The sequence below is a fragment of the Primulina huaijiensis genome, chromosome 1 (genome assembly GCF_012295235.1).
Source record: "Primulina huaijiensis isolate GDHJ02 chromosome 1, ASM1229523v2, whole genome shotgun sequence".
Lineage (NCBI taxonomy): Eukaryota > Viridiplantae > Streptophyta > Magnoliopsida > Lamiales > Gesneriaceae > Primulina > Primulina huaijiensis.
In genome coordinates this window covers 23,844,034-23,871,062 of record NC_133306.1, presented here as the reverse complement: position 1 = coordinate 23,871,062, position 27,029 = coordinate 23,844,034, and the positions used below count along the sequence as shown (strand labels likewise).

Genomic DNA, 27,029 nt, shown 5'->3' with positions numbered 1-27,029 from the left:
ATAGAGCCTCAGTGTTGTCCCGGGTCGTAAGGACTAATGGTGTACAATCATAACCACGGACTTATCCTCTCGATGAATGATAACCACTTGGAAAGTCCGAGGGAGGGTTGTTCGGTATAATCATCATATGACTACCCATCTGCATGTTTGGACATCTCTATGCCCATACCAAGAAACTCAGTACACAACATCACAGATGCTAGTCTCGAGCTCAAGCGACCTTTATCCATGTTTTAGGCGGCTGAATCGACTAGGAACGAATTTAGATCATACAGTGTTTACAAATGAGTTTCAACATCGAATTACGATTCATTTGTATTAAAGTATAATCAAGGTCTTTATCTATGTTTGAAATCATGGGTATACAGATAAAGAAATAACAAACCATGAAATAATGAATTATATTAAAATAAAGATTGTTCTTTACAACTGAGTCAATAAAATCCCTAGTCAACAGTTGACTTGCAGGGCATCTACTCTAACAGGTATCTCCTCCATGCACACTGCCGTCACCCGGTTTAACACAGTCGTGCTCCTCGACCGTACCCACATTGGCCCATCACGGGCACCGCTACCCAAAAACCTCTGCCGGGCCATTCCGGGTAACCCGCCCCGAAAAGACTGCACCGCACACTCTGTTCTCTTAGACTTAAACACCCTCACGCTCCTCCCTCTGACAATTCTCTCAGACACGTGGTGCTCCTCCGGTCAATTTTTACCAGACGGGAGCCTCCTCCAGACAGGCGGTGACTTAGACGGATTCAAGAAAATCAGAAAGTTTGTTCCCTGTGAATCGGGTACAATTTGTGATTGGGAAGAAATGCGGGATACTGAACTGTACCACGGAAGGTGGTACGCCACTAATCAGATCTTACCCGATGGTTCAATAATTATCATCGGTGGAAGAACTGCGAATAGCGTAGAATATTTCCCACCAAGAAAAGAAATTGGTGCTGTGAATTTCCCATTTCTGGGTGAGGTTGAGGATAATCAAATGGATAATCTTTATCCCTACGTTCATTTACTCCCCACCGGAGAACTCTTCGTTTTTGCAAACAATAAAGCTGTGCTGTTTGATTACAATACCCACAGTGTGACAAAAAAATATCCAGCACTCGAGGGTGGTCCGAGAAACTATCCCTCAGCGGGATCGTCGGTAATGCTTGCTTTAACTGGCGATTACTCCTCGGCCACAGTTGTAGTATGTGGCGGAGCAGAATACGGTGCATATCTGCAGAGAATAACTGATAGTCCGGCACATGGTAGTTGCGGGCGGATAGAGGCAACCGGGCCCGACCCAGAATGGGAAATGGAGAATATGCCGTTTGGGAGAATTATGGGGGATATGGTGACTTTGCCGACTGGTGATGTGATGATTATTAACGGAGCTGAAGCTGGGACCCAAGGGTTTGAGCTAGCTTCTGTACCATGTTTGTACCCGCTTCTGTACAGACCGGATCAACCGAGTGGACTCCGGTTCATGACTTTGAACCCGTCTTCGGTCCCGAGAATGTATCACTCGACGGCGAACTTGTTGCCAGACGGGAGGATTCTGGTCGCCGGCAGTAATCCGCATCGTTTCTACAAGTTTGGTACGGAGTTCCCAACGGAACTGAGGATTGAAGCGTTTTCTCCGGAGTATTTGTCTCCGGATAAGGCGAATATCCGGCCGGTTTTGGCTGAGGTACCGGAGAGGATTAGGTACGGGGAGGTGTTCGAGGTGGTGGTGGCGGTGGAATTGCCTGTGGTGGGGCTGATGGAGATTAATTTCGCCAGTGCACCTTTTGCAACACACTCATTTTCTCAAGGGCAGAGGTTGGTGAAGCTGACAGTGGAAACTCCGAGTGTGGAGGGCGGCGGAAGGTATAGGGTAAAGTCCACCGCTCCGCATAACGGTAACGTGGCGCCGCCGGGCTACTATATGGCGTTTGCTGTGAACTTAGGTGTACCAAGTGTGGCCAGGTGGGTCCAATTGGTATCTTAATTTTACAATTGTTCCTTTTTAAAAGCTAATACGGTTTAATTAAGTTTTATTTATTAATTATCTATTTATACATTTGATTGAAATGAGAGCAAAATGACGTTAACTTTTGTGGAATGGAATCTTGAAATAAAGATACGAACAACCTAGGGTGGCTCGATTAGAGGTTTTAAACGAGTCAAATCCAGTTGATTTTTAATGCAATGAATTCATAAAAAAATATAATGCCTATATTCACGGGTTATGGCCCAATTGTCAATAATTTTTATGAGTTACAGATCAATTCAATTATTTAGCCCAAAAAATTCGGCTCGATTATTTTTTAGATGTATAAATAGACAATGTTCTCATAATTCTCGGGTACGCTATCGCTTTCTTAATCTCCTGGAGTTTTCATAGAGCAATACTTTTTGGTCAGTAATACAAAGTAACATCCCACGAAATTCGTTATATCAAGTATAACCAATCGGCCAAAAAATACACAACATAAAAGGCCAACAAAAGTAACGATTCCTTTAGCATTAATTACTAATAGCAGTCACTTATTTGCACTTCAAAATATCACATGTCCTCCAAATTTAACAATAATACAAACATTATGCCACCATGCTACATTTCTGGTGAGTTATACGGTGTCACCCGTCCAAGAAATGAATCGCAGCACAAACCTGTCAGAAGACGTAAAAACATCATTAGTAAATGATTCCTACGCGTAAAACCAGTTATAGCACTGTATGTTATGTACAAAGATGAATCGACAGTGTTGATTAAACCATTGGCTTCTTTGAATACTTTGATAAAGGTTCTATAAAGACAATAATGCCGTCGATCCCCGCAAGTAGAGGAGAATCGACGTCGAAGAAGCTTTTAGGTATTGATCAGCGTAATAGACAATATCATCCATTTAATCCGCACAAGTAAAAGAGAGACTTTGCAGAAGAAGCTTGCTTTCAGGTATTAATTAGCTATGAGATTTTTTAGTCCATGAAAAGTTCAGCAAGGTTCAAGGAGTAGTGATGTTATTGAAGAGATTTCGAATGCAAAATTTGGGTGAATTGCATTTAAAAAGCGTATAAACGTCAAGTGCAAGTAGTAATGTACCTTGAACCTTCGATGGAAGGGGGAAATTCAACGACCAGATTCTTGAAAATCGTGCAAAAGCTGCCCCCCAATTTGCCGATTATGTGCTGCGAATCCACCAACTACATATTCCTCACCATGAGCATCCAGGCCAAAACGTCGAGCTGCGGTTATTGGGTATGACTCTGATAATCCCATACCATTCTGATGAAGGCCAAGAGTTAGAGAAACTCCGCCACTACCACCAACATTGCTCATACCGACACCCAAGTAAGGATTATGCGACAGCTTGTTGAACGGCAAATTCATAGGTCCCTCAACTCCAGTAGGAGCTTCAGTTAAGTCATTTCGAGTGCGTTTCAACGAAAACTCCACGTTTCTTTGTATGGAGGAGTTAGTGTTCTCACACTCAATAGAACAACTTGTTGGTAGATGATCGTCACATTGTGAAGCCTTTTGCCCCTGACGAGTTTCGAGCATGTGTATCTCCTCCACCATTGGCTTCCAAAGCCTTACTCTTGCATTGATAAACCAGTTTGAGACCTGAAACACGGCAACACGTAGCATTCCCGTCTTAAGGACACGTCACTCATCAGGGAAAGGTAAAAGAAAACGTTCTTGTGTTTCATGCAATAGGGGATCGAGGGAGGATTGACTTGGGTAATTGTACTCTTCCCCCTTCAAGTTTCATATAGATTTATAAAAAATTTAAATATTTACATATATTTACATACAGAAATATAATTACGTTTCCCATAAATTTGTTAAGGTTCAAAGTTCAGCCCCCCCACTCTAATTAAACTTCTAGCCTTCAACAATGCTTTCACACACGTTGTCACTCAAGAGAAATTGCTAGCAAGCGCTAGAGCTAGCTACAGTATATATAAATAGAAAGTGATAGCAAGGGAAATTAAAGGAACGTACTTGATTCCTCGAGAGACCTGTCTGTTTTGCCAACATTAGTTTGTCCGTGTCAGTTGGATAACTATTTTAGTAACAAAATCAATCAGTATGGAAGAGAAACACGATATGCATAAGAAAAAAGTAAATGAGAACGTAATAAGCCGTAAAAAAATCGAGGTCATGGTGTGATTTTTAATGCACGAGCAATTCTTACGGGTGTAGGAAGTGCTCGAACAACCAGGCCCTAAGGACCGTGACAGCACGCTCAGGTAGCCCACGTTGTGGACGCCATACTGGTTGATCCACGAATCCCGAACTATGAAATGGCCGTTGGCCAAACGTCCCTCTTCCCAAATTTTCAAATCTTTGAGTTTCATCTCTATCGTTATTCGCTTTGCCTTGTGATTTATTGGCAAAATGCAACTGATCCATTATGGCATTTTTCAAACACTTGAAATGTTTGGCCATAGCCTTTATAGCCAAACTTGCAAATGGAGCAGCACTGCTTAATCCGGCAACAGATTCAAATGAAGTGAAAACCGCATGCATTTGCTGGTAATATTGCTTGTACCTTTTATAAACCTAATGAATTTACCAGTAAATTGGTTAAAGTATGTAAATCATAAAATACATCATGTTCTATGAGGAAATCTATCATAGTACTTTAGGATAAATTACTTTTTGATGTTAAATAATGTATTGCTTATAAGTACTACAAATATGCTAAACATACAGAATCATATTCTCCACTTCGAAAAATTTAAAGATAAGGGGCACAACACCACCAAACCGTAGTATTATTATCGTGTCTTCATGGTTCAGCTTATATTTCAAATGTTTTAAGATAGATTAAAAATATTAAACAGGCTTAAGGCCTTTTAATTCAATTTCAATTATTCCTTCAATAACTTTACAATCTTTGTAAATATTATCAACAATAAGAACCCATCTCAGATCGTCTGCTCCCATTTTTAAATAGTTCTAGATTCATCTATACACATAACGATAATTTTTTCCCTAAACGAAAATTATGGCTCAGCCAATGCTCTTGGGTTTTCTGACACTTTGCTGTCCTAATCTTTGTTCACGTCCATAACCTTCCCAAACTATGCATGATGTCGGAATCTGTACTGCTTATATTTCAGTTATAAAGCACTAAAGAATAATTTCTGTGACAAATAATCAAAGAAATTATTTTTCCGGCCACTAGTTCATACTTGTACACAATGGTGTTAAGGCCCTTGAAAAAGCCTAACTAAACTTGGTTATATTTAGACACAGTGTCTAGGATAACCTGAAAAGACCAGAAGTTCATACAGAGAATAGATACATCAAAGCTAAAATTTTATAAGAAAATAATGTCAAAAAAGAACAACATAGTTATGATAAATACCTCATCAAGCATTGAAAGTAATCTTGATTTGTTCCTAGTTTGTTCACCCCCATCACTGCAATTCAGTGAAGAGTCATCATCAACTCCATTTCCACTCAAGCTTTCCAATGGCGGCTCCAGCAAAGATGAATCAACTGCGATTTTATCCGCGAAAATCCCCCTACCCACATCACAAAGCTCCTCCAGCAACTGATGCGCAGGCTTCAAGAATCTTGATCCTTTCAACACTGAAGCATAACCAGTAAAGGGACCCAAAGGCACTGAACTTCTAGACAATTGTGTTGAAGAACCGCCATTTCCAGCAACAAAATACCCTCCACTCACCTTGCTGTTACCCAACATCGTAGAGTCATATCTCTGCAGATTCAGCTCCAGTGGGAGATTATTATTATGGTTCGAAGATAACGACAAAGACAAGCTTTGACCACTTGCTGCTGCTGCGCAGTTACTATTGGGCTCACGGGTATACACCACCACTTCATTTCCATGAAAAGACTGATCAAGAACTGGCCTATAATTGACGTGTGGGTAGACAAAAGGGCCACCATTGATATCTTGAATAGTGCTAGGGTTTATCTGCACAGACAGCTGCGGATCTACAAGCATATGATTCGTTGAGGCTGAAGAAGAAGAAGAAGCAGCAGCCGCCGCTGCACCACTGATAATATTCATTCCGCCCACATAACTCATCAAATTCAAACCCTCTTCTTTATCACCGGCGCTGGCACCGCTGGTCTGAAGATCGAAACCTTGACGGTGGAGCAAGTTAGGAGCACAGCTGATCAAATCCGCAGAGATGAGCGATGGATCGTAGAGAGGGACGACCAGAGGCGCGCACGCTAAAAGATGGCTATCTACGCACCCTTGTGGGTTTACTCTCAGCTTATCTCTTCTGCTTTGTTGTGGGACATGATACGGCTCAAATCCTTCAGCCATAAGCGGTAGTACTCTTAAGTACTGTTGCTAGATAGGAATCTTTCTGTAGTAATAATATGGAGTGTTGAAAAGGAAAGGAAAAGAAAAGAGATTATCGTAGGAAAAAAGATGGAGTTTAAAGAGATGAAAAAGGAGAGCAACAGTGAAAGAGAAGATAGAAGCAAAGGCTGTGCGTGTTTGTATGTGTATCTTTTCTTTAGCTTTATTTATTTTTCTGAAACTCAAAAGAAAAGAAATATATATATATATATATAAATATATATATATATATTACATGGGAGAGAGTGATCTTGATCTATCTATTTTTTCTTTCTTCATGGCCCAGGATTATTAGCAGACAAAATCCACACAGATCCGACGTTGAATAGTGAAAGTACTGCATCTTTTGTATCAGTTTCTCTGTCTCAGACTCTGTGTGTGTGACTGTGGGAGAGAGAGTGCCTTTCACTCACTCATGAATGCAGATTCAGTCTCTACTAATGAACGCTCTTCTATTTTAAATTATAACATTTCATATTTTATAAATATATATATATAGTGACTACTTCTATTATTTAAATATTTATTTATTATTTATTATTTATTATTTATACCTCCTGAAGTCATGTGTCCAATATTATTTCAAATGATACTAATGTGTACATAATAAATACATTAGGATGTAAGATAAAAAAAATAGTTCACAATTGGATTTAATAATTATATATAATTTTCCCAGTGTATAGAACAAAAATTGATATAAATTTAGTTGCTAAAACTTGTGTGAGACGGTTTTACGAGTCGCATTTGTGAGACAGATATCTTATTTGGGTCATCCATGAAAAAGTATTACTTTTTATGCTAAGATTATTATTTTATATTGTGAATATGAATAGAGTTGACCGGTCTCACATATTAAGATTTGTGAGACGATCTCACATGAGATCTACCCTAGAGTTTATTATTATTTAGTCGTGTTTTGGGTAAGAATAAAAGGTTTGGCAAACAAAATTTTGTTGACATCTGACATTAAGTTTTCTATAAATGATAATACCATTATACAAATGTTTAATTATTATTTTTTCCTTGTTATATCAAATCATTCGACAAGTTGAAACCTGAAATTTAATAAATTTAGGTATGGGGTACTTTAATATATCTTTATTGCATATGTACTCATGTTTGGTACGTAATAATATTATTTCATGTCCGACCGTTCAACTTGGAATTGGATAGAATGTTGATATTTTAAAACTATATTTTAAAATTTATTTGTATCTCAAACTTCTAATTTTGATAATAAACTATTTTTGTGCTTTTGTAATTATGACATACGTCTCCAATTATAGCAATTCAATACTACATATATTTTTTACTTTTCGAACACAAAAAATACAACCAATTAATTTCACTTTTGGGAATTTTTCAATTTAATCCATCGATTACTTGAATCGGATTCATGATTCGATATTGTAAATAATTAATTACAGCAAAGTGATATTCATTCAATTCTATTGATTATTATCAGTACGGACTTTTTTTTTTTTTTTTTGTGTTTGTGGAATGTGGACACATTTAGCAATATTATATTATATTATTAAAAATCACACTCGAAATTATTTCATGTCGGGAAAAAGAATTTCGTAACTTTTTATCACATGGATTCGTATTTTCGTAAATTCCAAAATTATATTACTTTAGCTGTTAAAACTTCAGAAGAGTCATNTATTCTATATGACAGAATACAGAGATAGAAATACTTTTAGTTTTTACGGATACTATATGAATTTATATTATACAATCAAGATTTTCAATCTAACTTAGAAATTATATTCATAGGTATAAATATTTCTTAAATATTTGGTTGAGTGGCCAACTTTAAAAAGGATTTTAAGACCAAATAAATTGTGTTGTAATATTATATTTAAAACTTTAATTAGGAGATTTGGATAAAAAAAATTATTTGAATATAATATTTTTCACTGTTTGTAAATTGTAATATATAATAACTGTTATGTACTCTCCGGATTGGCTGACGATACAATTCAGCTATGAATATGGTAAAAGTGAATATAATTCCCATAAATATAATTAATTATTATTTGCACTTTATTTGGTATTTAAATAACAATACATAAGGCAAATGAATTTATTTGTATAAAGATATGAAATTGTATTGTTAAAATTGACATTTGAACCTAATTCAATCTCGAAAATTAGTTTTAAGGAGAGATGATTGTTCAAATCCTTATATGTAATCTCCGAAGAATTTAGCCAACCGATTTGAAATAATTAACATACTCCTCATGTCCAAGAATATATATGTAAAATATGAAGTTTACACCAAAACGTGTGACTCAACTATGAATAATCTAACCTATAATGATGAAACTTGCTTCGGTTAGAAACCTAACTCCGAGACCTTATTAAAATGGATATTTAAATATAATTCAATTTTAAAAACTAATTGAAAAGATGAAAGTTCTCTAAGTTAATGTATATAATTTTCAAGTTAGACAACTACCAATTATTAAATTAAGGGTGAATTGGAGAAAAATACATCTGTCTATGATTTATTTAAGATTCAGTACCCAACAGTTTTTTTTTGTATTTTAATACCTGACAAAAGACAAACTTGGTTTTTACTACATGTTTCATGTAATTTTACCTATTTACCTTTTTAATTAATAAAAAATTATATAAATACCTATTTTTGTTGGTTATCTTCTCTTTCCACTCATCATTCCCAATGCATTTGGATGACATGTAAATTGAATTTAAATATTTTTTATTTTAAAAAAAAAAAAACAAATTCGCAACCAATTGAACTTTTTGAAATACTTAGTTTTACTTGCGAAATACTTAATTTCAATTTTAAAATACTTGATTTAGTAAATGAAATACTCAGAATGTGTATTAAAATACTGAATATTCGAATATGCAACGCAAGTTCACCAAATGCTCGTATTTTCATCCAAGATCCATTTGGATGACATGTTCATTTCATTTAATTATTTTTTTTATTCTTAAAAAAACAAATTCGCAACTAAGCATTGAACTTTTTCAAGTACTTAGTTTTACTTGCGAAATACCTAATTTCAATTTTAAAATACTTGATTTGGTAAATGAGATACTCATAATGGGTATTAAAATATTGGATATTCGAATATGCAATGTAAGTTCACCAAATGCTCGCATTCCATCCAAGATGTATTTGGATGACATGTTCATTTCATTTAATTATTTTTTTATTTTTTTTAAAAAAAATTTCGCAACTAAGCATTGAACATTTTGAAGTACTTACTTTTATTTGCGAAATATCTAATTTCAATTTTAAATACTTGATTTGGTAATTGAGATACTCATAAAAGTTAATAAAATACTGGATATTCTAGTGGGCAATGTAAGTTCACCAAGTGCTCGCATTTCTATCCAAGATGCATTTAGATGACATGTACATTCATTTAAATATTTTTTAATTTTTAAATGAAAAACAAATTCGCAACTAAGCATTGAACTTTTTGAAGTACTTAGTTTTACTTGCGAAATACCTAATTTCAATTTTAAAATACTTGATTTGGTCAATGAAATACTCAGAAAGAGTATTAAAATACTGAATATTAGAATATGTAACGTAAGTTCACCAAATGCTCACATTTCCGTCCAAGATGCGTTTGGATGACAAGTTTATTTCATTTAATTATTTTTTTATTGTTAAAAAAAACAAATTCATAACTAATCATTGAATTTTTTCAAATACTTAGTTTTACTTGCGAAATACCTAATTTCAATTTTAAAATAATTGATTTGGTAAATGATATACTCAGAATGAGTATTAAAATACTGGATATTCGAATATGCAACGTAAATTCACCAAATGCTCGCATTTCCATCCAAGATGCATTTTAATGACTTGTTCATTTCATTTAATTATTTTTTTATTGTTAAAAAAAACAAATTCGTAACTAAGCATTAAAATTTTTTAAAATACTTAGTTTTACTTGCGAAATAGCTAATTTCAATTTTAAAATACTTGATTTGGTAAATGAGATACTCAGAATGGGTATTAAAATACTGGATATTCGAATATGCAAAGTAAGTTCACCAAGTCCTCGCATTTCCATCCAAGATGAATTTGGATGACATGTTCATTTCATTTAATTATTTTTTTATTGTTAAAAAAAAAAACAAATTCGCAACTAAACATTGAACTGTTTCAATTACTTAGTTTTACTTGCGAAATACCTAATTTCAATTTTAAAATACTTGATTTGGTAAATGAGATACTCAAAATGAGTATTAAAATACTGGATATTCGAATATGCAACGTAAGTTCACCAAGTGCTCGCATTTCCATCCAAGATACATTTGGATGACATGTTCATTTTCATTTAATAGTTTTTTTAATTGTTAAAAAAAATAAATTTGCAACTAAGTATTGAACTTTTTCAAGTACTTAGTTTTACTTGCGAAATACCTAATTTCAGTTTTAAAATACTTGATTTGGTAAATGAGATACTCATAATGAGTATTAAAATACTGGATATTCGAATATATAACATAAGTTCACCAAGTGCTCGCGTTTACATCCAAGATGCATTTGGATGACATGTTCAATGACTTTTCAGCAGCTACAAAGCTTTGAAAGAGAAAAAAGGCTTAGAGCAAATATTTGAAGATTTCCGAACAATGTTCTTCGAGAGAATAGCCCGTGATAGGAACGAGTAGCATAATCCGTGGATTTACAATTTACAGAGAAATATGAAGTCGGATACACGTCGATAGTCATATTCTAGTAGGTCGAAATTTATGGGATTTAATAAAACGACATGCAATTCACCATGGACTAATTGGGAGATGCATTATGAACATAGTTCGTAAATGAGCTTGAGGCTTGCACTTTAAGCATATCTATCGATTTTTGGATCAACGATTTATAAAATACTCATAAATATTAATTGACAATACTTTTTTATATTCATTGAATGACTTATTTGACAATTATACTTATTTGACATAATACTTATTGGTAATTATTCATTATACTTATTAGTATTTTTTTTCTTTATACTTATGAGTATTAATTTATAATATCATTAATATTCATTCACAATACTTGTTGGTATTCATTAAATGACAATGCAATACTTCATTTGATATCATCCTCATTAGTATTCTTTCATAATATTTATTGGTAATCATTCATTATATGCATCTTCCAATGAATGATAAACAATTAGTGAGCTTACGTTGCATATTCGAATATCCAGTATTCTATTACATATTATGAGTATCTCATCTATCAAATTAAATATTTGTAATCTCAAATTAGGTACTTCTCAATTAAAAACAAATACTTTAAAATTTTTATGCTTAGTTGAGAATTTGTTTTTTCTTTTACAGAAAAAATATTAAATGATATGAATATGTCATCCAGATGCTTATTCCATGAAAATATCAATACTTGGTGAACTTACGTTGCCTATTCGAATATTTAATATTTTAATATATATTGTGAGTATCTCATTTACGAAATCAAGTATTTACAAACTCAAATTAGGTACTTCTCAAGTAAAACTAAGTACTTAAAAATTTTCATGCTTAGTTGAGAATTTGTTTTTTTTTAATTATTAAATGAGATGAATATGTCATCCAAGTGTATCTTCCATAAAAATACCAACATTTAGTGAACTTACGTTGCTTATTCGAATATCCAGTATTCTAATACATATTGTGAGTATCTCATTTACGCAATCAAGTATTTGCAAACTCAAATTAAAATACTTCTCATATAGGTAGAAAAATAAAGTATTGGTAGACTCGAATTAGATATTTTTTGTGCTAATTTAGTTATCACATTTTAACTTCACAAATGACACATCAAAAATCACTCAATATTACTTATATGCCAAAATAATAAAAATTGAGTCTTAAAAGGGTAAAATCAAGTATATGTGAAATCAAATTAGGTACTATTTGTACCAATTTAGGTAGCACGTTTTTTATTCACAAATCTCATCATTAAAAAATATTCAATATTATCTTCAAATTATATATTTTGACATACTCAATCGAATTTGAGTATTTAAAAGGTAAAATCAAGTGTTTGTGAACTCGAATTATGTATTATTTGTATTAATTTAAGTATCACATTTTTGCTTCACGAATATCATCATCGGTGTCACTTAATATTAACTTCAAATTATATTTTGGCATCCTCAAATAATTGGATATGAGTATTTACGGGGTAAAATCATATATTTATATACTCTAATTAGATACTCTGTGTACCAATTTAAGTATCACATTTTAACTTCACAAATGACACAATCAAAAGTCACTTAATATTACTTGAAACTTAAGTATTTTCTTACACATTTGAAGTATTCAAATAACCAAATCAAATGTTTGGAACCCGAAAATAAGTATTTTATCGATCAAAATAAGTAATTTTTCTAATTTAACAATGAGTGAGAAACTGTGTTTTTTAAAAAATTAGATGACATGAATAAGTCATCTTAATGTATTTTAAATGAAAATACCAACAATTATTGAATGTATTGTGATAGCTCGAAGATCAAGTATTTTCTTACACATTTGGAGTATTCAAAGAGTAAAATCAAGCATTTGGAACTCCAAAATAGGTATTTTCTTGGTCAAAATAAATATTTAATCTTATTTCATGATGTGTGATGATCTATGTTTTTTTAAAAAAAAATAAAATAACATGAATAAGTCATCCTAATGCATTTTTCATGAAAAGACCAATAATGAATGAATTTATGGTGAATGCTCGAAAATATAGTATTTTCTTATATATTTGGATTATTCAAAGAGCGAAATCAAGTATCTGAAACCCCATAATAGGTACTTTGTATGTCAAAATAAGTATTTACTTTTATTTCATGATAATTGAGAAACAATATTTTGTTAAAATTATATTTTAAATGGAGAAAAATGATATAATTTTTGTGGATAAAATAATATATTTATTTGAATAATAAAGGGTAAAAATGTAAAGTTTGTTTTGTGGGTAGTTAAAACTAAATGTATAGATTTGTCAGGTACTGATTTCTAAAAAATCATGGCTAGGTACTGAATTTTAATTGAAACATTCACAGATGTATTTTTTTGAAATTTATCGTTAAATTAAAAGTTTTATTTTTAAAAAGTTTAAATTAAATGAGAGAATTCAATGACGTGAAATAAATTGTACGTAGAGCTAAGTTTTGGGTTGCCTACACTTTCTCTATCCGCAAAACAAAGAGTAGCTTTTATAGCGTATCACTTCTTTCGAGGTTCATACTATCATTTGATAAATTGAAATGATTGATTGAAAGAAAAAGCTTCATTCCTTCTTCATAAATATATTTATTATTTTAATCTTTGGCCGTATAAATTAAAATAAATTAACTATAGTATATGACATATATGTTTAAAAGTGATTTTTACCTTTTAATTTTTATTAACAATTTAATTACTTATTGTAAGCCCTTGGATGAAATTTCAGAGGGTGACACGTACATGTTTCATGCAATATATATAATTGTAAATTCCATTCTCTTGCATACTCCAGCAAAGAACCGAGGGAAGAAATACAGAAAATTCTCAAAGTTTTCCTTAAAGTGTAGAATTTGGATTTTAACATATCCGGTTATCCGATTTTGAATCCGAACACAGTACCGAATTCCTCTCATCGACAGCTACAACTGGACGTAAGTTTTATTGAGTTCTGTTATCATTTGAAAATATGATATTGAAGGAATTGCTATTTGATCTATATATGGTGTTCTTGATATACTAGAAATCGTAGAATCGAAGTCAGATCGAAGAACATATTGATTATGAAATTTTTATGATTTCTCAGATTACATTGATTGAAATTGAATAGATTTGGATTATGGATTGATTACAGATTGTATTGGATATGTGTTATGATTTGTAATTGATATCTGTTGATATGGTATTAACAGGAATATCGGGATTGTACCGTTATGCCGTTGATTTTGAATTAAATTCAGATTGATCAGATTCGGTATTGAATTGGGAATGGAATGTTGATATTGTTATTCTCGATATGTCCTTTCAGATTGATAGAGACAGTCTGGAATTCAGAACTTCTATTCTTCAGATCGAGACCGAGACTACAAAAAGAAAGGTATAAGTCAATGTCGAATCCGGGAGAATGACTCGAGTTAGATATAACTTGAGTTTCCCTAAACCACATACTTATTGTTATTATATGCATTGATTTGAATTGATATGCTTGTTCTATTGATTTATAGAAAGCGTGATTAGACGATTGGTCTTGTGACAGAGGTGCCATACTGTGATAGAGTAGTCACTGGCCCATTGCACATTGTCACATAGGAGTTATTGGCGGAGGTGCCAAAGTCTTTGACGGATAGGTCAAGACACTAGATGTTTGGTTTATATCGATGTTTGATTAGGAGTGGATTTACTTCTATTACTGAGATTCGATATAGTATGCCAACGTCTGAAAACCGGGATTCCTAGACTAGGAATGAGTCTAGTCTGAGCTGTAGAGTCACGAGTTATTTACAGTTTTATATTGATTTATGTATTCAGATTTAATACATGTTATTGATATTTTGTTTCATGCTTTTATATCGATTATATGATTGCATGTTTTGTTGATTTATACTGGGATGTATTTCTCACCGAAATTATTCGGATGTTGTCGTGTTTGTATGTGTGCATGGCAACAGGTGGGACATGATCAGGGTCCAAGAGATGATGATAGATCGTGATTAGAGTGGAGACTACAGACTTCGATGTAAATAGGGTTTGAACACTTGATAATTAGTTGTTGAACCTTAGATTTAGATGAATGTATGTTGTACAAGACTTGTGCCTTTATACTGATATGTATAATTAGATTGATTCCATTACGTTCCGCACTATATTTAAAAAAAATAAATTTGTAGACCCAGATTAATTACATTGATCCAATTATCCCAATGACGATTAAGAAGATGATTAGCGTCCGGGTCCCCACATTTATTGTACCAATTTATTTGTAGAATTGTAGTCCTCAATCTTAAAGGTGTTCATCGGTCGGTTCGGTTCGATTTTTTGTTTTACAAATATATAATTCGATATCTAAACCATTTATTTTAGGTTCGGTTCGGTTATTTCGGTTTTGATATAATTATTTAAATTAATAAGAATATATTGTAAAATATAATATATTATCTTTTTAAATGATTTATTAGTAAAATATTTAAATATAAAGTCTAAATGAATTACGTAAACAACAATCAACTTAATATTATTCAAAATAATTCATCATTCACTGATATTATCTCAAAAAATATATAATAAAAATAAAATTATTAATTTAATGAAATTTCGTTTTTTCGGTTGGTTCGGTTTTGACAATCTAAAACTTAACCAAATAAATTTCGGTTTTAATATTTACATCCGAATTATAAAATTCGGCTTTCGGTTCGATTCAGTGTTCGGTTTTTCGGTTTGGATTTTCGATTTTTTCGATTTTATCTGAAGTTTGAACACCTCTGTCGACCCAATTATTTGGAGTTTTATCAATTTTAAAACACATTCAAGAATTTCACTCAAAAGTTTCGAAAAAATACTTGTTTTGCATATCTAATTAATAATTTATATACAATCATAAGACGTACAATCATAAGACGATAATAAATTTTTCTCTTTTATTTTTCCTTTTTGTGCCCATCATGATTATATATTATTTTACTAAACTTCACACCAATTCCCAATTATTATATCCAAAAGATACTTTAAAAATTACTTTAAAAATGAGTTGCAATACAATATACTCCAAAAAAAAAAAAAGTTCCAATAAAATATAAACATGTTAACACAAGACAAGCTTCATTCCATTATTTTCTTTTTTTTTTTTAAATCACTGTCATTGACGTGACCAAGTACTGGTCCTAATAAATAAGGCTGCGGAATAATTTGAAAGATATAAGTATATATTTTAATTCATATATAATAATCCTAAATTATTTAATTCATATATAATAATCCTAAATTATTTAATTTTTAATAAAAGAAAAATGCTATTCGATAGGGGGATAATTAATTAATAAGCGATGTAATGATGATTGATGGAAGATTAGAATTTAGTTTAATTACGTCCACGTGTTGTGTCAGTAGTCTAGTTCGCTGACACTAAATCTCAGTTAACTTTTTTAGTCTTTCATTTAATTTAAATTTAATTTTATCTACTTTCATGAATATTCTTTCACAAATAATTACTTGTTTTAGTACACAATTGTTGGATAAAATAATTATTTTTTGGATAGAACAATTGAAATGTAATATTTGAATTTTTATAAAATTTAAAAGATTTGAGTTTGATCGTTATTGTCGACTATAATTTTTGGTAAAACGATAAATGTTTGATCTTATAAATAATATCAAAGCTAATATCACATAGGAAGATTGTTGGTTTGATGTATGCTTTTGTTCTATATATAATTTCTTTTCCAATAGTAATAAATGTTTAGTATATATGGTAAATATTATATTTAAAAAATTCATAATAATAATTCATAACTTTTGTATGTGTGAATAATTCATAATTAAAATGTATAATAGAGGTTTTTCTACTAATAGGGGAATGAATGGGTCGGTATATATGTTGGGGTAGGGTATTAAAATAAGACACGACCCACCAATTCGATACGATTCAACCCAAAAAAAATCAGGTTTGAGTTTGGTGTTGATTTTTTTGGGTTCGGGTCAAATCGGGTTGGACCCTATAGCTGACCCGAAAAAATGCTCGGGTTATGTTGGGTTCGGGTTGACCCGAAAATTTTATTTTTTTAAAAAAATATAATTAATAAATATTGCTTACATTTTTATATATTGTATGTCTGAAAAAATATTTATCGTATATTTATATAATAAATTTTCATAATTTAATATTTATTTTGAACATTTTGTATTTTTTAAACAATTTTTTATTTGATTTAGTAAATATATTTTATTATTCTACCATCAGACTTTCAAATTTAAATCATATATATGAGGAAAATTTTGTTATTATGTGTTTAAAATAAAATATTATTATTATTCGAATTTTATTTAATTTTCTTTAAAAATAATTCAAAATCGGTTGATCGGATTCGAGTCGAGAGTTTTCGGATTCTGATACAGATTCGAGTTCAGGTTCATATTCAAATTAAGTTCAAATTAAAAATTTTTTGAATAATATTATTCCTCGAGTCGACGGAACTCACTTTACTTTTTCAAATTGACACCCTTAGTTGAGGGACTGAAATCGTCGTCATGTACACGCCATTTTTCTCAATCGTACAGCAAAGGTATTAATTGGTAGTCAGTGAATAATAATTTATGGCGAGTCTAAAAGCAATACCAGAGGGGGGGGGGGGGGGGTACCCAACTCCCATCTCTGGAATTTAAAGAGCATCAGTCCTCACTGCTCACCAGTATCTTTTGCTTCCCCTTTCCATAAATCCCCCCCGAATTTAGCGTCGTTCGATGCACCCAAGGTTTCACTTTTTTCCCCTTCATTCAGTCGTAAATTACAGCATAATTATTTCTTCTATCAATAATATTTCACTTTTAGAATACTCATTCGAATGCTGTTTTATTAAAACAAATGTGTTATTATAAAAAAATTTTTACGAAATCGATTCACGTATTAATCTTATGAGATCGATCCGACTCTAATTTTTTTTCTTCAAATTTATTGATTTACCTCTTAAATATATATCATATGCATCTCTTTAACATATATGAATATAAGAAACTTTTAATTATCTTATAAGTGACACTTTTATTTGCATTTTATGATCCCATTCCATTCGATACAAATTGTGACAGCAAAACTTATACTGTGTACCTATATGAGCCGCCGGATGAAGTCCTTCTGTCAAGTCGAAATGTAGATACATTATTAATAATATATGGAAATTTATATGCTTTAACTTGCTTTATTCAATGACTCTGGTAATCATATTTTATTTTATATTACTTTTTATTATTTTTTTGGTTGTTTGTTGTGTTTTATTTCGAATTCATGGGAGCTATTGTCCTCACGTCCCCAACACTTTCTCCAAGAGCTAGGTTGATGTGTAAGTTTATATATCATGTGATTGTTTTATAATCTATGAAAAAGCTTGTTTTAAGGTTAGGTTAGATTTGGTTGTCAGGGTTTTATTGTTTTATACACTTTTTTGATAGGGTGTTAATCTATTATGTCAATATCCGCGTTGTTAATGAGTTAACATTTATTTATTGAATGTGATTAAACGTATCGAAATTTTATCTCCATGAATCACTTTATTGGTGGGTACGAAGTTAGATACAGTGAGTGTACAATATATCAAAGCTGTTGTTTAGTACAATTTTGATATGATGTCTATCCACCATATCCATTATATTTCCAATAAATGAGCTTTAATTTGCTATTTCAAATGATAATTATTTTATTTTAAGTAATTTATACATTTTATTTTGCAATTTAATTTTAAAAAAATAATATTTACAAAATATATTATATACTAGTAAATTAGATAGTTGAAAATCTAGTATGGTTCATTGCTATCAAAGTGGAGTGCCCCGCAATTGTGGAGGGTACAGTATAAAGGTGTGGCCTATGCATAGTATGCTATTATTGGCAGGCTTCATAATCATATGCTGCGACTTTCCAGCCAAATACCCATTATTAATACACTACAAAACAAACAAACTCAATAAATTTTAGAAATCAAAACCAATTCACTACATTTTTCTTTTCTTTTTTTTTTTATACACATAATTAATTCTGTGTTTGGGTATATTTTGTTAGATATTTTCCATAACTTAATCACTATATTTAACAAAAGAAATCAATTAAATTGTCGTATAACAAGTGCACTTACCCTTTTGGAATGTGAATCTATTCACTTGGCTGGATCTGTTATCGAATCTTATGCTATCTTGGCCACTATTTGATGAAATCACAACCCAATAATTCTTGCTAGATATTTAAAATTTGTGGGATATGATAGCAANAAAAGGAATCCAAATAAATTATAAGGAATCCAAATAATTTCTAGAAAATTTTAATTATTAGTAGTTAGTTATCTGTAAATATGGAGGAATTTGGTTCCGACATCTGTTTTATTTATTGGGCCTAACGAATGACTTGGACAATGTCTAATGAATTGGGCCCAATGTTGTCGGCGACATTACACGTTTTTCACTCCAAATCTTAAAAACGTGCAGGAAGTCAAACTCGCTTTTTCTTTTCCTTGGTTTTTTTTTTTTTAAATTATTATTTTGGAAGATGAATACCGCTTTTTCTACCCGTTCAAACTACGCAGAAATCTAGGCTGTAATTATTATATTCGTAGTAATATTCGTCTACCGATTCCAAACAAATACAAAACCTTCCCATTAGGGTTTTTGCTTATAGGGGTTTATTCTCCATCCATATCCGCTGACAAATGTCCAAAATCATTCCGATAGCGGATGGTTCTTTGTAAAATCGACCGAATTCGATATCTATCATCCTGATTTTGGTGTAGTAGTTGATTTATTGAGAAAATATGGAAGCTAGAGTGGGAGTGGACGGCGGCTCTGCCACGAGGGAATTTCTTCAATGTCACCACTCGAGGACACCGACTCCGCAACCTCCTCCTCAGCCGCAACAGCGGCCTATACCACAGATTGGCACGGTGCAGCAGCTCCTCGCAGGTGGAATCGCGGGAGCTTTCAGCAAGACCTGTACTGCTCCTCTAGCCCGTCTCACGATTCTGTTTCAGGTTCATTTGCTATTTTATTCTGTAAATTTTGTGCTTTTTTATCTTTTCTTTTAACCCCAAATTTCATTGTTGAGAATGTAAGGAAGACTATCATCTATTTGTCGACAAAAAATAAATAAATTGAATGGTCCACACGGACTATTTTAATATAAGGAAGAATTATCTGTCTGAGCTTTTTCGTAGTTTGAATTTGATGCTAAATTTGTTCCCATACAATGTCAGATGTATGAATTACGCATTCTAAACTTTGTAAATGTGTTTAGAGTGACTTCGCTTGAATTCTGACTTAACTGGGAAACTTATTTGCGGTTTCTTTAGTATAAAAGGCTAGAGATAGTGAATTATAGCGCCTGTTGTTGGAGTGATATGCACTAGCTATTCTTAGTTTGTTGTGATTAACTTCCTTTTTTCTTTTTCATGTAAAAATAATTTTTTTTGGTATATCTTTTAAGGTGCAAGGTATGCACTCAGATGTTGCAGTGATGAGTAAGCCTTGCATATGGAGAGAAGCGGTACGGATTGTTAATGAAGAAGGATTTAGGGCCTTTTGGAAGGGGAATTTGGTTACAATTGCTCACCGGCTTCCTTACACTGCAGTCAATTTTTACGCCTACGAGCAGTACAAGAGTGTGAGTGCTTATGTGATGTTCACTGCAGTTTTAATGCAGTTAAATGATATAATTGACTGATTATGCAGCTATTCACACAGCTTTTTCACTCAAGTTAAAACATTTCGCAGATCTTGAAATCCATTCCTTGCCTTAACAGATGTGGGAAAAATGCAAGTTCAGATATTTTTGTGCATTTTGTTGGTGGTGGTTTGGCAGGAATAACAGCTGCTTCTGCCACTTATCCGTTGGATCTTGTAAGAACACGGCTCGCGGCACAGGTACAAAGAATTTTTTTGCGGTTACTGGGTGTTTGGGACTCACTTAGTGTTGCAGTGGCAGGATATCAATCATTTCCAATTATCGATTTGACTTTGGTGGCATACATTTCTATTGCTTCTGACTGTGCATCAGGTTTTTTGTGGTACCCATCCCTCCCTATTATCCAGAATACTATAAAAAACAATAATAAGAAGTTAAAAAACAGCGAAGGAAACCATATCCTGTGTCACTGAGTGAAATGATGAATGAAAAATGCGTTTTGGTTATCAACAATCATCAACTATGTTTGTTGATGTGTGGTTGATTTTGGTGTACTAGTGATTCGGATTCTTTTTCTGGTTTGGCACCATATATCTTATGTAGTTGGTCTTTTTACGTGATAAGGGGTGGGTTGAAGCAGTAAATTCCATGTCCCATTTTATCCATTCTCTGTCAATCTATTTGTTGTGATTAATTTCATGGAGTCTTGACTAATATCATCTGTGAATATGCAGAGGAATGCTGTATACTATCAGGGAATAAGACACGCACTCCTTACCATCTGCAGAGATGAAGGCTTTTTTGGTTTATACAAGGGAATGGGAGCAACATTATTGGTAAGTTTTGCATATTTATCACTTTTTTAACTTAGATACAATTGTTTAATTCCAGATAGATGCATTTGGATAATTCCATGTTCATTTATTTTCCTTCCTTGTTACTGCAGGGTGTTGGACCCAGTATAGCCATAAGCTTTTCAGTTTATGAGAGTTTGCGATCTTATTGGCATTCCTTAAGGTAAAAGAAAGTAATATTTGTGGGAGCGTAGACTGGAGTGTCCTTTATTAGCATGTTTTTGCTAATGAAACTTTGATTTTCTATAGGCCCGATCATTCCACAGTTTTGGTCAGCCTTGCTTGTGGCAGTCTTTCTGGCATTGCATCATCAACAGGTGGGTATCTTTAATTCGTATATTTGTTTACACGATCTAAGTTTGCAACATTGAAGTTATCTTTATTATCTTCGTTATATGGTCGTTTGTTACTCTTATATGGACTGACCATTTGGTGTTTCATGTAGTATAATTTATATTTGATTTAACACTTTGAAGCAACATGTCTGCTATTATTGTTACTATTCACTGTTGAGTGATAACTATTTGGATTTTCTTAACCGCTCTGGTCTCTGGAGCAAATTTTGGAATTCAATTTGCTATTTAAGTATCCCTTTTTCCCCTGTAAAAAGTAGATTTTGTTTCACACTCAACGAGTCTGATGTACGGAAATACACTCACATAAGATACAAAACTTCAATCACCTGATCATGGTGACTTTAGTGGTGAATGGCTGTAAATGCTCCGGATCTTTTAATTGGTAGTAAAATAGACTTCTTCTGTGAAATTTTGGCTTTGTAATATAAATGGAATGAATTGGCTGTTTGATGAATAACAATACATTATGTATTTTTCTATGTTCTTGTTCATTGCAGCAACATTCCCATTGGACCTTGTGAGGAGAAGAAAGCAACTGGAAGGGGTTGCTGGCCGTGCCCGAGTTTATAATACTGGATTGTTTGGAATATTTCGACAAATAATCCGTACTGAAGGGATGCGTGGTTTATATAGAGGAATCATGCCAGAATACTACAAGGTTGTTCCGAGTGTCGGAATTGTTTTCATGACATATGAAACATTGAAGAAGCTTCTATCACATGCGCCTTTCAGTTAGAGTGTGATTCGATCTGCATCACAACTTGTCCCTCTGCAAGCGAGCAACGATCAGTTTTGGCTAAAATATAGGACAACCAGTATTAGGTAGATTATTTTTCGTTAGACACATACGGGTATTCCATGGCAGCAAGCTTTGTAGTTGTTGCCACAAGTTTTCAGTGTACAGCATCGTGTCTCGCGTCATTGCATCTCTTTTCAAGTATTTGTTTCTATAGCCGTAGCGTTGAGAAACATCATCATATTGATGATCATACCACATAGTATAATTTCGTTATTTGTCGTTGCACCACTTACAGTGGAGTTCACGCTAAGTTTTTTTTTTTTGGAGCTGTTGGTTATTCATGAAGAAAGCATTGTTCTGTTTCTTATTCAAATGGTGTATCAGTAATTTAAGTTTTGCATTAAATAATTTGCATGTCGGTCCAGTATGTTACATTTTTCCCCGATAAGATAATTATGGTGCCATGATATTCTAATGGTTGCACAGATATCAGACATGTAGAGACAAATTCAGGGTCCTTACCCAGAATGAATCATGACTGTTTCTGCTGTGGGAATGTGTGAGATATTCCAGCTGGAAATTTTACCAACAAAGTCAATTTATTTGGATTCTTGCATTATTTAATAACAAAATTTCATGTTCTGATCCCTGCAATTACAGATGTTGTTTAAGAATTGGTCATCTATGAAACATTCCTAAACTTCGAGAGCAGCAGGCTGAGAATCTGACAAATTTGCATTTACCGCTGCCTGATCAACAGAACTTGCTGGTGGTGTTTGAATAATTTATTATATTTTATATATTGTAGAATATTTCTCTGAACTCAGATATTTTTTTCCCGAATGTTACGTTTTTATTTTTTTTTTATTTGGTATCTTAATATTTACTCCAACAAATGTGAAGGGTAATTTAGGAAATCACGTGTATCATAAACAATTAGTTATCCAAGATGAAATGCGACATATAAAAAATAAATAGATTTATGAATATTTGTTTTATCAGTTTAATTATTTCTAAGATATACAAGGTGGGTTATATACTTTTATCTGACGAAATTTTCTTGAAATCTTTAGTTTTTTATAATCATGTATTTGTTTTAGGCTGCCTCTCTTATTACACTTCCCATCACTGATTATTATGCCATTNGCATGAACTTATAAAATAAACATAAATGAAAAATATTTTATGGTGATTAGCAATCAAGAGAAGACGAAAGGATAAAATTGGAATTTATGGTATGTTTTAGGATTGAGATTGACAATCCTCTCAAACCAATGGGTTGTCTTATCAATCACATAGGTTTTTTTAATCATGAGCTTCTTGATTAATTGGATTCATAAAAAATTAGACAAACATGAGATTAAGAATCTATCATTTCTTTATCACCCACACCAAACATAGCCTTAGTGTTTTATTTGATAGAAAGCCTAATTGATCTTGTCATCTCAAGAGGTTTCATGTGTGTCACTTGAAACAAGTAGAGAAAATTGCATCAGATTCTGCTCATCTAGCTAGCATAAGAACATTTGCTTCATGAACAAGGCTTTTCAATCAATTACCAGAGCCAAAAACCGAATCCGGATGGAATATTATGTGGGATTTATTCCGGTAATCATCGAAGATTATTAAGTGATGGCGATGGCTTAAACAAGGTTATGAAAAATCCATTGGAGGTGCAGAAGCCATAAAAGGTAATCAGATGAAGGGCGAAAACGTACCCTTTTCGCTATTCACAGAGCTTATCATCAGTAAGACAAAAAGTTCAAAAATTCTCCAAATTGTTCAGCCAACATCATTTGTAAATATCATCATAATCTGATAAAAGCAAATGCTCTTGCCTTGTTATTGGTTACAAAGGAACAGAATCAACAATGATTGAAGGAGACAGCACCTTATCGTATATCTTTTTATATAACGAGTTTCTTAACCCGGTCCCGATACCACCTCGAATTAACGAATCCAACATGACATTATATATACCTCTCCTCCATGCATATATTTTCCTCACAAGACAAAAGTAATATTGGGTGCATGAGGATCAGGGTAATCTGCATCCTGAGGTTTAGATTCATTAACTCGTCCGTAGTATAATCTAATCTAGTCCTCAGGCTGTGGATTACCCTGTCCTCAAAACCAGCAAATTCGGAAGGCGTTTTTCTCCATCTTAGGCAGGCTTTTGAAAACTGATCGATCCCACGGCTTCTTCCTTGCTTGCAGATAGGCCTGTTCCATCTTTAATTAAACAGAAGGAATTCCATCATCTCCACAGATAAAAAAAAAAAATGAAGCTCACACATATATGAGTGACTCTGGATCCAAAGAGTTTCCAGCCACACAGTGCCATGTCGGCCCATAGGATTAATCGAAATTCTGCACAAACAAAATGGAGCAGTCACGTACGGTAATCATAAAAGAGATGAGTCTTATTTGTGTAGACCTAAGACATGACAATTTGTTATGATCAAGGAATATTATTGCAAAAAGAGATCCTGGAAGCTAAAGGCTATCCGCTTGAAGCCTGCATTAACGTCTTGTCTTGAGCCTTTGAGACATGCAAATATATGATTCATCTCTTGAATTTGCAAAATGTGTAAGGGTTTGCCAAAGCTCGGGAAGTAATAGCTGCTTCGTCTTGAAATTATAACAAAATAAATATGTAATATGAACTAGCATGCCTGATCAGGAGTCATCAGAACTAGCATGAATCCGAAAAGACCGACGACTTGCAAAAGGGTTTATAGGGCTAGGGTTTTTTTTAATCATTATTTTTGATACAATTTATGATGCTTAATTGCATTAAAATTTAGTCTCCATTACACATGCATAAAGATTTACAAAACCATTTGGAACTATGTGATCGTAATTGAATTTCAAACTTTAATCTCGTTGGTATTTTAGCCATATGACGATTTCGAGTTTGATTCTTTCCTGAAAATAAGAACCTCAGCTAAATGTCATGCATGCTAACTTCAAATTAGCTTATAATCACTGCCATAAGTTTGAAACATAATCGAATTAACTTCCATGATGTCAAATCCAACTGTCTGGATTTAACAAACCTGATACGGTATTTAATCACATTTAGTAATTATTGTGCGTGCCTGATGAATATGGCTATTCGTGATTTTAGAGTCAAACAATTTTGTTCTTTTGGACATACCTCTAATACCCGTATTAAGCAATTAAACTTCTTTATTTTGTTTGGTGAAAACCCTATTTTTGTAGAAACCATTGAATTGTGATTACCGTTTAGTAACATCGCATCACGATATTTAAATGTAAATTGGTAATGCTAGTAAAACCCTTCATTCGAATTAGTGTGCAATACAATCCTTTCACTCCATACATTCTGATCAATGGAATCTATAGCATTAGCTGGTTGAAGCCCCTACATAAATCCAAAAACTATGTATATATCCAAAATATCCCCAACTATTTGCATGTAATTAGAGAAACTATTTAATTTTAATGTGACTATTAGTTTTTTAGGTTTATAATCAATTGAAAAAACACATAGGACATCAATATTTAACCACGAATGACCCACTATAATACCAATGGATATTTTATCTGAATTACAATAAGATCAAACAAGCCACAATATCGTGTTTAATTATTAAATAGAACTACGACAATGTCTAGTGTTGAAGATTATTTATCTAACTAGTCTTCACCACTCGATTATTGAGGACCACTTACAGAATTTAGGGTAAGAACAGGTTAGTGAACTCATCTCCTCCGGGCAATGATTAATGTGTACACATGTCTGTATATATATCAATGATGATAAAACACACCGGGAATGTAATATGAATACTGATCTCGAGTGAACTAGTTGATATTCTTCATTTCATGCTCCACTTCGACCATAAACTTAAATTTAAGGAGTTCAAAAATGTATCTATAATCACATTCTTATGTACTAGAGCAATATCCTGGTCTTTACTTAAGCATAAACATGAAACACGAATACTAGACAATGTTTTGTGTCAAAACAATATATATCATTAATTGATTAAAAAATATATCTGTACAAAAATGAAACAAAACTTACTGTTAATATCAAGTTATCGGAAACCTATTATAATATTTTTTTAATTAGGCTTGAAATGAACAAGAAAATTACAATTTAACTTTTCCATTTGAATTGGATGCTTGAAATTGATGTGATCCATGTGACCCTCAATCCTAAAGCAAAGAGAACATGTGAATCTTTCATGCTTTTTCCCTTGAGAAAAAGAATTTCTTTATTGGGCGATCGGATACTAGCACCTATTTTATGTTCTTGATCTCAATAACAATCATATCAGAACTTGTTAATTAAAAGTTTGATTCTCTGAAACTTCTTTAACAGCTTTAATTTTAAACATAAAG

At 32.6% G+C, this 27,029-nt stretch overlaps 3 protein-coding genes across 3 annotated transcripts in view; 2 read left to right on the top strand and 1 right to left on the bottom strand.

The window, feature by feature from the left end:
* Positions 1-2,081, top strand: part of LOC140972683 (aldehyde oxidase GLOX-like) — a 5,940-nt gene extending 3,859 nt beyond the window's left edge. Inside the window, exon 2 of the mRNA XM_073435055.1 lies at positions 435-2,081. Within this exon, the coding sequence (XP_073291156.1) occupies positions 435-1,984 (1,550 nt within the window). The 3' untranslated portion in view covers positions 1,985-2,081. The remainder of the gene's footprint in view (positions 1-434) is intronic.
* Positions 2,082-2,481: 400 nt separating this feature from the next.
* LOC140986632 (BEL1-like homeodomain protein 9) lies at positions 2,482-6,753 on the bottom strand. Its single transcript, XM_073454939.1, has 5 exons — positions 5,358-6,753; positions 4,179-4,546; positions 3,986-4,046; positions 3,083-3,604; positions 2,482-2,649 (listed from the first exon to the last, which is right to left on the bottom strand). Exons 1-4 carry the CDS (start codon positions 6,291-6,293, stop codon positions 3,110-3,112), a joined length of 1,860 nt encoding a protein of 619 aa, XP_073311040.1. The 5' UTR covers positions 6,294-6,753; the 3' UTR covers positions 2,482-2,649; positions 3,083-3,109.
* A 12,869-nt stretch (positions 6,754-19,622) lies between these two features.
* Positions 19,623-22,937, top strand: LOC140986624 (uncharacterized). The gene is made up of 7 exons (XM_073454931.1): positions 19,623-20,056; positions 20,509-20,685; positions 20,796-20,945; positions 21,441-21,542; positions 21,653-21,723; positions 21,810-21,877; positions 22,414-22,937. The coding sequence occupies exons 1-7, from the start codon at positions 19,841-19,843 to the stop codon at positions 22,650-22,652; spliced, it is 1,023 nt and encodes a 340-aa protein (XP_073311032.1). The 5' UTR covers positions 19,623-19,840; the 3' UTR covers positions 22,653-22,937.
* Positions 22,938-27,029: the final 4,092 nt, after the last annotated feature.

What these genes read in the sequence shown, in the direction of transcription:
- LOC140986632 (XM_073454939.1), bottom strand. Translation starts at nt 6,293, where the DNA reads ATGGCTGAAGGATTTGAGCCGTATCATGTCCCACAACAAAGCAGAAGA. An exon ending in TACTTTCAATGCTTGATGAG is followed by an intron (nt 4,547 to 5,357) that starts GTATTTATCATA and finishes TAAATTCATTAG; the next exon opens with GTTTATAAAAGGTACAAGCA. An exon ending in CAGGTCTCTCGAGGAATCAA is followed by an intron (nt 3,605 to 3,985) that starts GTACGTTCCTTT and finishes GCCGTGTTTCAG; the next exon opens with GTCTCAAACTGGTTTATCAA.
- LOC140986624 (XM_073454931.1), top strand. Translation starts at nt 19,841, where the DNA reads ATGGAAGCTAGAGTGGGAGTGGACGGCGGCTCTGCCACGAGGGAATTT. An exon ending in CCTACGAGCAGTACAAGAGT is followed by an intron (nt 20,686 to 20,795) that starts GTGAGTGCTTAT and finishes AACATTTCGCAG; the next exon opens with ATCTTGAAATCCATTCCTTG. An exon ending in GAACACGGCTCGCGGCACAG is followed by an intron (nt 20,946 to 21,440) that starts GTACAAAGAATT and finishes GTGAATATGCAG; the next exon opens with AGGAATGCTGTATACTATCA.